The sequence below is a fragment of the Periplaneta americana genome, chromosome 1 (assembly GCF_040183065.1).
Source record: "Periplaneta americana isolate PAMFEO1 chromosome 1, P.americana_PAMFEO1_priV1, whole genome shotgun sequence".
NCBI lineage: Eukaryota > Metazoa > Arthropoda > Insecta > Blattodea > Blattidae > Periplaneta > Periplaneta americana.
Genome location: NC_091117.1, coordinates 6,114,836 through 6,128,359, shown reverse-complemented (window position 1 = coordinate 6,128,359; position 13,524 = coordinate 6,114,836). Strand labels below are relative to the sequence as shown.

Sequence of the window (13,524 nt, the reverse complement as noted above, 5' to 3'; positions counted from 1 at the left end):
TTTTTATATTCCCATTTAGTACAATATTCTCGTCACGAGTCATAATCATATACTTTGTCTTTTCGGAATTTACTTCCAAACCTATCTCTTTACTTGCTTCCAGTAAAATTCCCGTGTTTTCCCCAATCGTTTGTGGATTTTCTCCTAACATATGCACGTCTTCCGCATAGACAAGCAGCTGATGTAACCCAGAATTAAAATATTAACAGTTAAAATTATATACTTAATTTAATTATATGAATTTGATATCACATATAATTATTAGATATTTTAGCAATCTTTGAATTGAAAGGGAAGGCAGGGAATTGTAGAATCCCTGTAATTGCGTAGAATGTAGCAGCTCAAAAATAAAATTTTTGCATTTCCATATATTGTAGGCTAATGTATATTTATAACATAGGCCATATTAATTAGAAAGAAAAATAAGCCTACCTAACTTTTAAACAAAACATTTAAACATGATACACTGCATTATAAACGATAAGATAAGACTGTTAGCAGAGTATTACTTTTACTTATTCAAACATCTGTGATTCTTATTTTTTGGTGTGAAATTATATCCTTATCCTCAATTAACTTTAAAACTAATTATTACTAACCTAACAGCTGTAACCCGGACAAATCTTACATGATTAACACGAGTAAGTCCACTAGTTAATCAATTAATTACAAACAAATCACTCTGTATTTTGTGGATTCCTGAAATTAAGACATTGATCTTGCTTTAAAAGCTGACACTTGGCAGTCCTGTCTGCTGCACCTTCCAATTTGCTATAGTTTCGTCACAGTCTACTATATACAGTCGCGAAGCTTGAGGTGATTTTTTGCAAATCTCGCGATAAAGCGCTCCAAGCGGTTAGCAACTAGAAACAATAGACTGTCCACGGTCGACTTTGGACTGTGCCGTATTTCCATCGAGTGCTAGCTCGTTGCGTATTTCACATTGATGCTTGTGAAATGTTCGTTATTGGTTGTAATGAAAATGTTAATGGCTAAAATACAATAATTGGCATAATAATATTTTACTAGAGACGTAGAAAAATTAAGTTTGTTTTAGTGAAATTTATTGATCACGTTTTATTTTCAATTCTGGTGGGATTATTATTTCTTAGGCCTACTTTTTTTTTCAAAGGATATGTTTTTAATTATAACTGTTAATTTTGTTGTTATTTTTATTTGTTACTTTACTAGAGACGTAGAAAAAGTCTGTTACAATAAAATTTATTGATCACGTTTTATTTCCAATTCTGGTGTGATTATTATTGCTTAACCTCATCCCACTTTGTTAACTACGTAAGCCTACACTACAAGTACCGGTACACGTAAGTTACTCCATTAATTCATATTTCCATTATTATTGTTGTAAAGAGAAATGCAAATTAATATTAATTGGTTTCATAGTTAATTATCGCCATAATCTTGAATGAGTGAAGCGATTATAGTAGATTTCAGTTCGTTTTGCACAAACAAAAATGATATTAACCTATTTCTCGCAGGTATCTTCGAGTTTATGGTGGAATTTAATATACTTCATTAAAATAATAAATTAACTTTATGCATTTAATATTTCAATAATGGAAGAAAGATGTTAATTTTTCCGAAAGAACACAACGAAAGTGTAACATATTTTGTCGTCTACTAGGAGAGAGATCTGCGATGATGAGGCGATAGTAGCGATCCTAGTGGTGGGCAACTACCCATGTTTGCATTTTTACTACATATAGAGCTTCGTGACTGTATATAGTAGACTGTGGTTTCGTCTAGTTATCAAATTGAACAATGTTGGCGACATTGTTTTTCAACATACCCAGGGAACAGGAAGGAAAGGGTCAGTGTAATAAAAGAACAAATTGTTTTGTATAAATACGCAGTCATACAATTGTATATTTTAATTAAATGTTTAAAGATCAATCATCAAACAAAGTTTAAAATAAAATTAATAATAACAATGTCATACATAGTAGGGTTGGGTGCACACTCAGAGGAACTGGACATTTCCTGCTTGTACTTGGAAGACATGGGAAGCGGGCTCTGCAATGAACGTCACACAAACACAACACAACGTGGAGGGGCGTAGTAACATTTCAGACAGCAAATACAGGGCGTTCAATTCGCTGCGCAGCTCTCGGGTGAATACTACGTGGATGAAGCGGTTATGGGTAGATCTTCTACAAGTCATTTCTCCAGTTACAATTACCCCACTCTTCCTCCGTTACAGCCTACAATCAACTCACAATCTTTTAAAAAGATAATAAAGGGTGTTGCAGAAAAAATTAATGACTCTTTATAATCTTTGACATAGAGCGTATTCCGAACCTCACCGGTGAGCAATCCGATGGCATCACGGTGTTCCGAATTCCACCGATGACGTCATTGATGCTCCACCGGTGTCGCACCTGTGCCATCAACTTGCAGAGGTGGTGGCAGTCTCCATCAGCCGCCATCAGTGAATCTGATTGGTTCTTGTATAGGGCGGGAATATCGTGCACTGTTGTGTCATGGCGGTGTGCTCTGCTGTATTGTTTGTAATGAGCACAACGTAAAAAACAATATGTTAATGGCTTATGAGCGAACATGTCAACGGACCAGTTATTACTACTGGTTCAAGAAATAAATTGTTTATGCTATCTTTTCTTTGAACGAGATGGGAGTACGAAAATTTCGCAAAATTTTGCTAGCGTAGCGCAGACAACTTGTACAGTCGCCATGACAGCATCGATCCTTCCAGTAGTTTTGTTCCTTATTTTGCTGCAACATGACGTCATTGATGCCACCGGACCGGTGAGATTCGGAATACGCTGTTTAGCTCTTTATATCTGATATCGATTTTTTTCAAAATGGCGCATCTTTAACTTAATCATCGACTTTTCATACGGAAGACCCATGTTAAAACTTCGAAGTGTTCATATGGATTTTATGCTGAACACGGTGATTGGTACAAGAATTTACCACCAATCCACATTCACAAACAACATTTCAGAGCAATCGGAATCTTATGGCACCAGCACGAGGGACACATTTCATATACTCTTCTTAGACCCTCCCTTGTCCCTGAACCAGCTATGGTTTAGTTGATTTTAGTAGTCTGAGTGTTAAGGCGTTTTGCTGCTACCCGCACTAATAATAATCCTGTGCGTGGTATCCCATAAAGGGCTAAGACCTACCAGCTGATTGCTGGCCTCACATCCACATGCCTCAGCAGAGGTGAACGATCATCCAACCAGTTTGGGGTAACACATATTCCCTCCCCCCAAGCAGATGCTCGCAGAACCGCATTTCTCTATCGTAAATCCTCAAATTCATCACTGTGCTGCGTGGACACCGGTCCCATACACAGGCCGAAATTTCATGAGAAAATTTCTTTCACCATGAAAACTCGAACCAGCGTTCAATCATAGTAAAATATAAAAAAAAATACATTTGCAGATCAACAAAGTTATTTTATGTATGCTAAAAATTTTCATTTTAATGAATGCCATTATAACGAAAATTTCAGTTTCACGTAACAAAAATTCATTTCGTTAGTAAAAATTATCAGCAAAACGAAATATTTATAAAACAAACAGTAAAAAATTATGCTACTTTACGTCAGGAAATTTTGTTAGTACACTGGATACTTGGGCTGTATCAACAAACAATATAAATTCTACTCTCTGCGAGTTTCATCGGTAAATTTATTGCTAAATATGGCAGCATTGATTTGGACATTCGTTCGATTGTGATTCGTTGATTTATACGATAGCGTATGATAGTGATATCACATATAGCCTACAGTCACGAAGCTTGAGTTATTGAGGGTACTAGAAACAATAGACTGTGCCGGTACTATTTCGCATTGTCTGTGATGAGGCGATAGTAGCGATCCTAATGATTAGCAACTATCTATGGATGCATATTTCCTATGTATTGAGCTTCGTGACTGTGGTGATATTGTAATTGGAATTGTTCAATTGTTGCAATTCAGCAGCTGCCTGTGTATGAATGTTTGGAAAATAGTTTGTTTTAAACCCACGAATTAATTTCAGTTGTGAAAGAGTGAATAGTGTGTACAAACGGAAATGAAATACTTAAGTGCTGAATATTAGGTGATGTTATTAGACCTGGGAATCGTCTGTTGAAGATTACTGCTTGTGATTTAGTTCAACTTAGATGTTGCAGTTATGATATAAATGTAGCCTACAAGTTTGTTATAAATGAATACTGGATCCATTAAATTGTAACTTGCAGGTAAATGTATCCAATTTAACGGTATTTCAGAGAGTTCGTTATATTTGCATTTCACTGTAAATTAAATTTGTTTTCTTGTGGCGTTGTCTAAAGTAGGTAAACACAGCTTTGGAAATTTTGATGTAAAGTTATACCACAGTCTAGCATATACAGTCACGAAGCTTGAGTTGTGAAGTTGCTAGGAACAAGAGACTGTGCAGGTACTATTTCGCATTGTCTGTAATGAGGCGACAGTAGCGATCCTAGTGATTAGCAACTATCTATGGATGCATATTTATTACATATTGAGCTTCGTGACTGTGGTTATACAAGGATCATCTACAGATATAATTTCTACACCACATAAAAGTAAAGGCAAATCCTGAAATTGTTTCTCGTGTGTTTCGCGAAAACAAATCTTCGAGAAGAAAAAACTGTGGTTGAAGCAGATTTTGTCAAAGACAGACTATATTTATATAACGTCGTCGCGCCATTTTTCAGTGTTATTTTATCAATAGTAATCTCACTAGAGGTTTTGATTTATCTAGAGAAAATCAAAACTAGTGTGGAATTTGACTGTTACACGATTAGAAGAAAGTATGGGTATTCTTTAGACCATTTTCGCATTATTGCAGTTATGCCGCTTCTGCACACAATTGTATATAATCAATGTCGCCAACATAAGAAACAACTCGTCAAAAGTAATGCTAATATGTAATAATCCTCTAATACTAAATTCTGCACGAAACGTTGGTTAATATGACGAAGGTTAGGTTTGGTTTGTTAAGGTTTTTATAGCTTGTTCTAATTCGAATAATCTGATAACAAATAATGATAGATGAAGTATAGGAATTTTTTCCACGGCCTACATTAATTTCAAACTGACATTGTATAGTTGCTTCTGTTTGTAACGCAAGAAAAGGCAACAATGTATATAAAACTTAGAAGAAATAAAGTACTCTAATACAATAAAATATTAATTGACTTACTGAAATTATATTTCACTAATGTTAGCTTAACCAAAACGTTCGAACGGAGCCGCCATTTTCAGTTGACTGTCTATGATATAAACAAATGACGATCGCAAAACATGTTTTATAGTACTGTAAAGAAATTTCAGTTTCAAATGTTGGCAAACTAAGAAACAAATGGTAGAAAGGTGATAAGAACAAGAGAAATTACATTTAAAGATTAGAAGAAATAAAGTACTCTAATATAATAAAATATATATTAATTGGGTTACTAAAATTCTATTTCACTTATGTTACCTTCACCAAAATGTTTCAATGGAGCCGCCATTTTCAGTCTACTATCTATGGGGGAAACAAATTACGATCGCAAATGTTTTATAGTACCGGTACCGTAAAGAATTTTCAGTTTGAAATGTTGGCAAACAAAGAAACAAATGCTAGGGAAGCGATAAAATTAAACAAATACTAGAGAAGCGATAAAATTGTGCGATAAGCAGCCATGATTGGTTGAAAGACGTCCTTTCGTACCGTTTTAGTGATCAAAAGTAGTATGACGTAGTAAAAGTGTAATAGTCTTTACAAAATACATTTTATCTTTCCTCGGTCACGGATGTAGAGCGGACGCGGCAGTGCACAACAACATGCGAGTGAGGAAAGATAAATTGTATGCACTAAATATACCACGTACAAACTTACTTCACCTTCGAACTTCTGACTAGGGAAGTAATATACTGAGTTAATACCAGAAAGCAATGTTTTCAGAAAGATGCTAGATATAAGACCCAATATGCATACTCCTTGTTGCAAATTATAACATAAACCATCCTCCCCTCCTCTGAAATGCCGGCCTCGAATTTAAAACTCCGAGAAAGCTAATGCCATATGATTCCGATAGCGATCACTGATGCATCAGCAACCATAGCATCATACCATGTTTCCCAGGACATTACTACACGGAATCCATACGGAAGGCGTTCTGAAGATCAAGTAACCACAGCAAATACCTAGAGCTTGCGCAGACGTACTGGTATTCAGGCTTGACGTCACACAAATCTCTACGCCATATTGCTCCTGCGTTATGTTTAGTTTGTATACATAGGCCCTTGAAGGGCACATGAATTCATTGAAGGGCCTCTATAATCTAGAACTTGATAATATAAATGTGTACTGACAAACAAGATAGTGCAAAACTATCAGTTCCGAATAAAAAAACACGATATTAGCATCTTCAATTAGACTAAAAAAAAGGTTCCCTCTATTCAGCACGAATGCGCAGCTGCGCAGTAACTGAATTGCTACGGCGCACGATAAATCATTGTTCCTGTATACAGTGTAGCAGCAACTACCACTTTAACAAGGAAACTAATATTTGAAACAGTAAAATTGCAATGTATTATGCAAATATAAAAATATTATCTTTACAAAATGTCTAAACCGAAGTATCTAAATCGATTTTGGCTGTTGGTAGGCAAGGCCAAATATATTTTTGGCCCCCCTTTTTTTAGAAAAGTCTCACCTCGAACTTTTTTAAGTTCAGCACCATCTGTGGTATGATTTCAAGTACGTCGACTTAAAAATATGGTAATACATTTTATGTCATTGCTTTACAATAAAATAACCAACTGATATAACAAAATACTGTCGCAGGGGAATGCAACTGTTTTTTTTCCACTTGATACGGTTTTTAAGTCCGTTCCTTTATCCAGGATTGATTTATCCTACCTTCTTCGACCTACACCATCCGGCTTGCTGACGTCACAGCCACTCTTAAAGATTAGCAAGCCTCCACTCTTTAACAACTATTAAATATTTAAAATCTTGGCACACTGTTCATATTCACCATCACTATAAGTGTTTCAGTCCTATTTTTCACTGCAATCTCCACATGTTTTCTTTAACAGTCGTCTTCTGTCAAACAGCTGCCAAATGGTCCTTGCTGTCGACAAAACACAAGGCACATCTCCGATCGTAAAGACAAGAGATGAAATTATAGGGGACAAATTCAGGATTTTTTTCACGTGCCGATTTCGTTGACCTTCAGCTCACTTCGGCGTGATGACATTTTCTTCTCACAGACAGAGCAAAAGCGTGTGGATGAAAAGAAATAGTTAACACACTCCATAGACCGTAGAACAACATGGGGGCACGGTTTCAATTCATGTTACGCTAAAATGTGTTTGCTATGTCCTTTGACTTGAGGAACAATCATGTTGGCTATCAGAACCAAAAATATGTAAAATTATGCACCGATAATGTCCTTTAATAATGGCGGGTTCGTCATTCACTCATATGAAACCAATTATGTAGACCAATTTACCGACAGAGTCGTTGCCCAAGGTGCGACATAGGAGGCTAGTCTACGCTACACCTGCGATGAGATGAGATGATGACTAAGATTTGTTGGTATGCCATAGGGGAACCGCAGTTTCCGAAGAACATCCCTGTGTTACCTGGATCACTGGTTTACCCAACATAAGTTATAAATCGGGGATACGCCGGGGATCGATCCCAGGATTATAAATCCAGCGCTTACTTGTTTTGTATTAGACATATAGCTCAACTGATGAATGATCGTTTGCGTTTGTAAATTTAATAATCTGATTGGCTATGTATTGTATACTTTTAGTAGAGCCATCGATGTAGCTCAGTCGGCAGACTCGCTGGGCTGCTGATCCGGAGCTGCGTTCGGGCTTGGGTTGGATCCCCCTTTGATCTCATTGAATGGTTTCTTCCGAGGTTTTCCCCAGCCGTGGGACTGAAGCCGGATGGTCTATGGCGAGTCCTCGGCATCAACCCTTTTGATTTGATTACCTGGTTGGGTTTTTCCGAGGTTTTCCCCAACCAAAAGGCAAATGCCGGGTAATCTTTTGGCGAATCCTCGGACCTCACCTCATCTCACTAAAGCTCGCCAAAATATTGTAAAAAATTGCACAAAATTGTAAAAATTGTTAAATTGTAAAACTGTAAAAACTTGTAAAAATTGTAATTGTAATATTGTAAAATTTTGACTAGTTCCACATCTTAAAGCTTCATTGCTCATGTAAGATATATGGAATAAAATAAATGAATGAATGAAATGTACAGGGACATCATTTTATTTTTAATTCAATTTTTATTGTACCTGAGTTTTTGAATGTACTTCACTCCCACCCCTTCTACTAGTGAAGTTCCAAATGTCCTCCACACAGAATCAAGGCCGCATATAGTAAACAGCATTGAGTTAGTGAGTATAGTACGTTCAAGAAATATGTTCGCGTTTTCCAGTGACGAAAGAGCTTTCAATATTAAATCATATTTTCGCACAGGTGTCGTCCGTTTGCCTACGTAGCATCCCGATTTCCACATGTGAAAGCTGGGTGTCTTAGCTCTTTTCTGAAAACATTAATTTCTGTTAGGAATTGGACGTCTACGTAATATTATACAACTGTTTAAAATAACTTAAATAAAAAGGCATCGTTAAGTAATTAACTGTCACGTGATTTCCTCCATTTCTACGACCCTACGACATAACCACTTGGACGGACACTAGATAGCAGAAGTTCGGGCAGAAGTGAAGATTGAATTTACAGTACGTAAGGTACTCTTTTATAGAGTAGGTACAGAATTATTTCAACATGAGTTACTAGTACGAGGAACGAAACTGGTAATTGGGATTAGGTACAATAGTCTATAGTGCGATAATATGCACAAAAGAACTGAAGCCTGTATCGAAATGAACGGCCACCATTTTCAAAAATGTGTTTAAATATCCATATTATGATTATTTTTCAATTTAAGTTCATTCTCTATATTGTACGCTAATGTGCTGTAGACAGTATAATATACACTGCATAATGAATACGTCCGCATGGACAGCTCAGTTCGTGAGTAAAAACACTCATTGTTAATACAGTACTCAGTGGCGGTTCCTCGGGGGAGGGAAGGGAGGAACGTCCTCCTCACATTTTCTTCTTTTGAAAGTGAATACCAAATAAAATACGAGTATGTGCCTTGAAATTCGAGGAAGATTCGATAATTTCTAAGTTCACAGCTATAAGAAAAACTCGGTTGATCGAGTTTTAAACGACGCGCGCTCATGTGCTGCTAGAAAACTGTGAGAAAGATGCGAGATTGTCTGTGTGGAGGAAAGGCACTCCATTCCTCCTCTACTGCAGTTAACACACATAGACAACAGCGCGCTAGCGGCCAGAGAAAGAAGCAGAGTTTTAAAGCAAGTAAATGAACGGATAGGGAGGAGATCCTCCTCTGAATCTGTCATGGGCGGGAAATAGAAACCGACTGGTCGTGCAGCAAGCTCGATACCGCTGCCATCTAACGATGCTGCGTTCAACCAGACTAACACATCTAGGAGGAGGCACAATAAAAACAGTTTTAACGCAACGCTATGAAAGACACCATGTAAACTTTTTTTTAAAATTATAAATCAAAAATATTATTCATTGCATTTTATATATGCTACTATTCATGGTTTGAAACTTTCATGGATATTTGAAAGTTAAAATCGGGTTTAGGCCTATGTAAAACAAAGAGGAAGTAGTTCTACGTAGTTGGCCCCTGAAATTCACTTCTATTCATTGTTTACTAGACAGGGCAACAGCCAAGTTGTCAGTTTTGTACAAATATATTTGAAACTGAAAGTAGGTACTCCAAACTACATCATTTTTAACATAAAAAATTAACCGGCCACCGGCAGCTTTGAACAATAATGATAGTATGACTTTACAAGAACTGACATTCTTCAAAAGCATGTGATACTGAACTTGTAAAATGTACATGTGGCAACACAGACCACGTGGGTGGGTGCAGTGTTCTCGCTTTCCTCAGATTATTTCCCATTCCCATTTCCATTTCCGTAAAACGGTCCCGGTTACGAGTTAGTAGCTAGTCTCTTCCAACACGTGTGATGCTGTGTGCTCGAAAAATGCTGCGAGGTTGTGAATAACCTTGTAATTGTTAATTTGCGCAATTATTCAACAATGAATGGAAGTGAAAACATAATATATTTTGGACAATTTAGGAAACTCAGTTTACAAGAACAGATTATTGCTATACAGAAGGGAAGGCCAACCCCAACACTACCTGGTCTTACATGTATGCATGTAGGCTAATTTGTAGCGTGTTTCATCCAGAAAGACGTCATTTAGTGCTGTTAACTTTTTTCCTCCTCTTAAGAAATATGCAGGAGCCGCCACTGACTGTACTGTATTTTGATTAAACAAAAACCTGATGAAAATGATCGAATTGAAAATCGTGATATTTCCTAGTTTACGTAAATGGATGAACTACTTTTCTTCCCTCCTATACCTAGTAAAGTGATTTGTTTGTATTTTACGGCAGTATCATCGAACTCCAGTCGTGGAAGGGGGTAGCAAACTGTGTTTCCGGTTCTCTGAAGGTATAGCCAGGTTAATATTAAAAATGTTAGTAAAATAAAATGATGTCCCTGTACTAAGGGCTTCATGTGAGCTTTACTTCAGTTTAGTGGCGGGTTTGTGGTTCTGATAGCCGACATTATAGGAGGCGCTACACGTACACCTCGCCCCGCTTGGCGGCGTTGGACTGGGAGGCGACGCTGGCCTTTCTGCTGCGGTCCTCCGTGGGCGCGCTCTCCTCCTCGGAGGCGGAGTTGACCTCCGTCAGCGTCACGGCGGGCTGCGCCGTCCCCAACCCCAGGGACGTGAGCAGCGGCTGGCTCATGGTGATGGGCGCCAGCGTCATGGTGCCCATGGCCACGCTGACGGGCGTGGTGGCCAGCGTCACGGCGCCGATGCCGGCCGTGGTGAGGGCGGGCGACAGCACCGCCTGGGCCAGCGCCGCGGTGCCCCCCTGGCCGCCCTGGTGGTGGTGGTGCGCCCCCGACCCGCTCTCCAGCTCCTGTATGGGCGACAGCACCACCTGCACCACCGGCAGCTCGGCCGGGTAGCTGGGGTGGTGCAGGTGGTGATGGTGGTGGTGCCCCGCCATCGCCCCGGGGCTGGCGCCACCCATCAGCTTGTTCTCGCGGTCGACCACTTCTTTGGTAACGTCGGGCGTCGGGATGCGAGGCCGGTTCTTCAGGGCCACCGGCACCGCCGAGCCGTTCATCTTGGTGGTTCCTGCAACACCGGACACATACGACTGCACTCAACACCGTTAACTAATAGTGTTCCGGTGAAGCAGGTTAAGTCGCTTTGTGTGCAAATTGAGTTTCGTTCCCCAGAGGAATGTACCAATTAAATTCTAGAAGTTGGTGTGCAAGAAACAAAAGAAAACCAGCATTTGATGTGTTTGATTTGTGTAGAAAATTATTTGTAATAAGGGTCCGATGTTTAATTTTCATTTAATTCAAAACTAATTTTTATGATTTACAGTAGAACCTCGTTAATCCGGACAACGATAATCCGGACTTCGCTTAATCCGGACAGAAAAAAAGATGAGTCTGGAAAAATTAAAGAATCTTGTTGGCATTAAAAATAAAGAAAACCCATCAAGTTTGCGTTAAAGTAGGTACCGTAATTAAACTATACAAACAAATATCATTATCGATTTTACAAACAAAGGTTTAAATAGTTTTCGTTCCTTAAACAGTGTACAGTGAAACCTCTCATTTACGGACATCGAAGGGACGTAACAATCTGTCCGCATCTGGGAGGTGTCCTTTATTGGGAGGGAGGCTCCCCAATCTAACAGTAAATTTATAATATGCATTATGTATCCCTTCACGCTATAAATGAAATGTATTACTGTAGTTTAATTCTAAATATGGTATACTACAGTAAATTCTTTGCAACTTTGAACTACACTAGATAAGAGAGAAAAAGGAAAATACAGTACTGTGCCATGCTATTTTATTGTAGGTCTACAGTTATGCAGTACTGTAATTTACAGTTTTCTACTTAACATTTACGTTCAGGTGCCATGTCTCTCGAAACAGAACAACTGATTGAAGCGAAGAGAATAATCCTACTAACCCCATCATGTGTCGAATACAATTTCATTAATGGCGGAAACCTTGGACCCATCAGACAGGTTAAATTTTATGACTTTGTTTATCCACCCACTTGCAGCTAACAAAAGGGTAGCCAGCTGGGATAGAGATAGCCTCTACGAGAACCTTACTGTCTTCTTTCATGTTAAGGAATTTCTGTATTAAATTTTCCATTTTTGTAACACATTAGGTCTTGAAATCCAAGTTCGCAGTCAGGAGGTAAAGCAAGCTTTAGGACTGTGAAACAGCTGTCCGTGTCCGTGTCTGAGAGTGTCCGTAAACGAGAGTTAAATTTATCATTATTTCTATATTATTTCAGTTGGGACATAAAAATCTGTCCGTATATGAGTGTCCGTGTCTTGAGGGTGTCCGTAAGGAGAGTTTTCACTGTATACATTTTTTGGCGGACTCAAAGTTGAGAGAAAGATTTTTTTAATGCTGTTTTCTCGACTTTAAAAATTTAAGCAGTTTCTTGAATAAAAAAAAAAAACTCCTTGCACAACAGTCACTATCATATTGGTCTGAAAATTCTCACAGAGGTGAATTAAATGTCGATAAATAAAATTTAATTAGCATTCGTATGAAATATTAATATTAAGTTCTTTCACGGCATATTCATATTTCACTTATTTTAATCTAAGCTGTAATGGGAACTTCATGAAATTAAAATAAATTACTGATTCTCTATTTAAACTGAGCGAAAAAACTAATTAATTTTTATTCCCATGAATATTTTCAAGCTTTTGAGCAAATATGAACTAAACATTTTGAAAACTTTGACGCAAGGAGCCTTTTTAGTGACGTCAATATAAAATAAATTAAAAAAATAACTTAAAAGCTATTAGCCCTAATGACGTTACATTTTGTATAGATGATTGTATTGTAGGCCTATTTATGTAGTATGTATTTATTCATACTGCAAATGGGTATATACCCGGTGGCAGTGGTAACTAATTACAATCAATAATGACAATTAATAATAAACACAACTAATAAAAACAATAATTAATAATAATAATGTTAATAATAATAATAATAATAATGAGCATCCTAAATTAAATGAAGCATGGTCACTTAAAATAACATTTAAAGTAAATCTAATTTGTAACCCTGAGTTCGAACTAAGACCCACGAGTGTGACAGGTTCATATCTTTCGGCACTACACTACACACGTAGTTTTAATTTCACAAATTTTGAATGAATGTGGAAGTTTTAAAAAATCTTAACATGTTTCCCCTTAAAATACTTGATAAAATTAATTCTCGTGATTGCATCCTCACTGGTTAGGCAACTTCTCCTCCTTAGGTGTACTGCAGGTCAGCCTGAATACCAGGCGTTACAGAAACGGAGCAATAAAATAGTCCACACACGCATGCGCG

General features: G+C 37.7%; 1 protein-coding gene across 1 annotated transcript in view; it reads right to left on the bottom strand.

Annotated features, from left to right (window-relative positions):
• Positions 1 to 1,850: 1,850 nt before the first annotated feature.
• Positions 1,851 to 13,524, bottom strand: part of Best2 (bestrophin 2) — a 478,470-nt gene continuing 466,796 nt past the window's right edge. Inside the window, exon 10 of the mRNA XM_069829668.1 lies at positions 1,851 to 11,272. Within this exon, the coding sequence (XP_069685769.1) occupies positions 10,701 to 11,272 (572 nt within the window). The 3' untranslated portion in view covers positions 1,851 to 10,700. The remainder of the gene's footprint in view (positions 11,273 to 13,524) is intronic.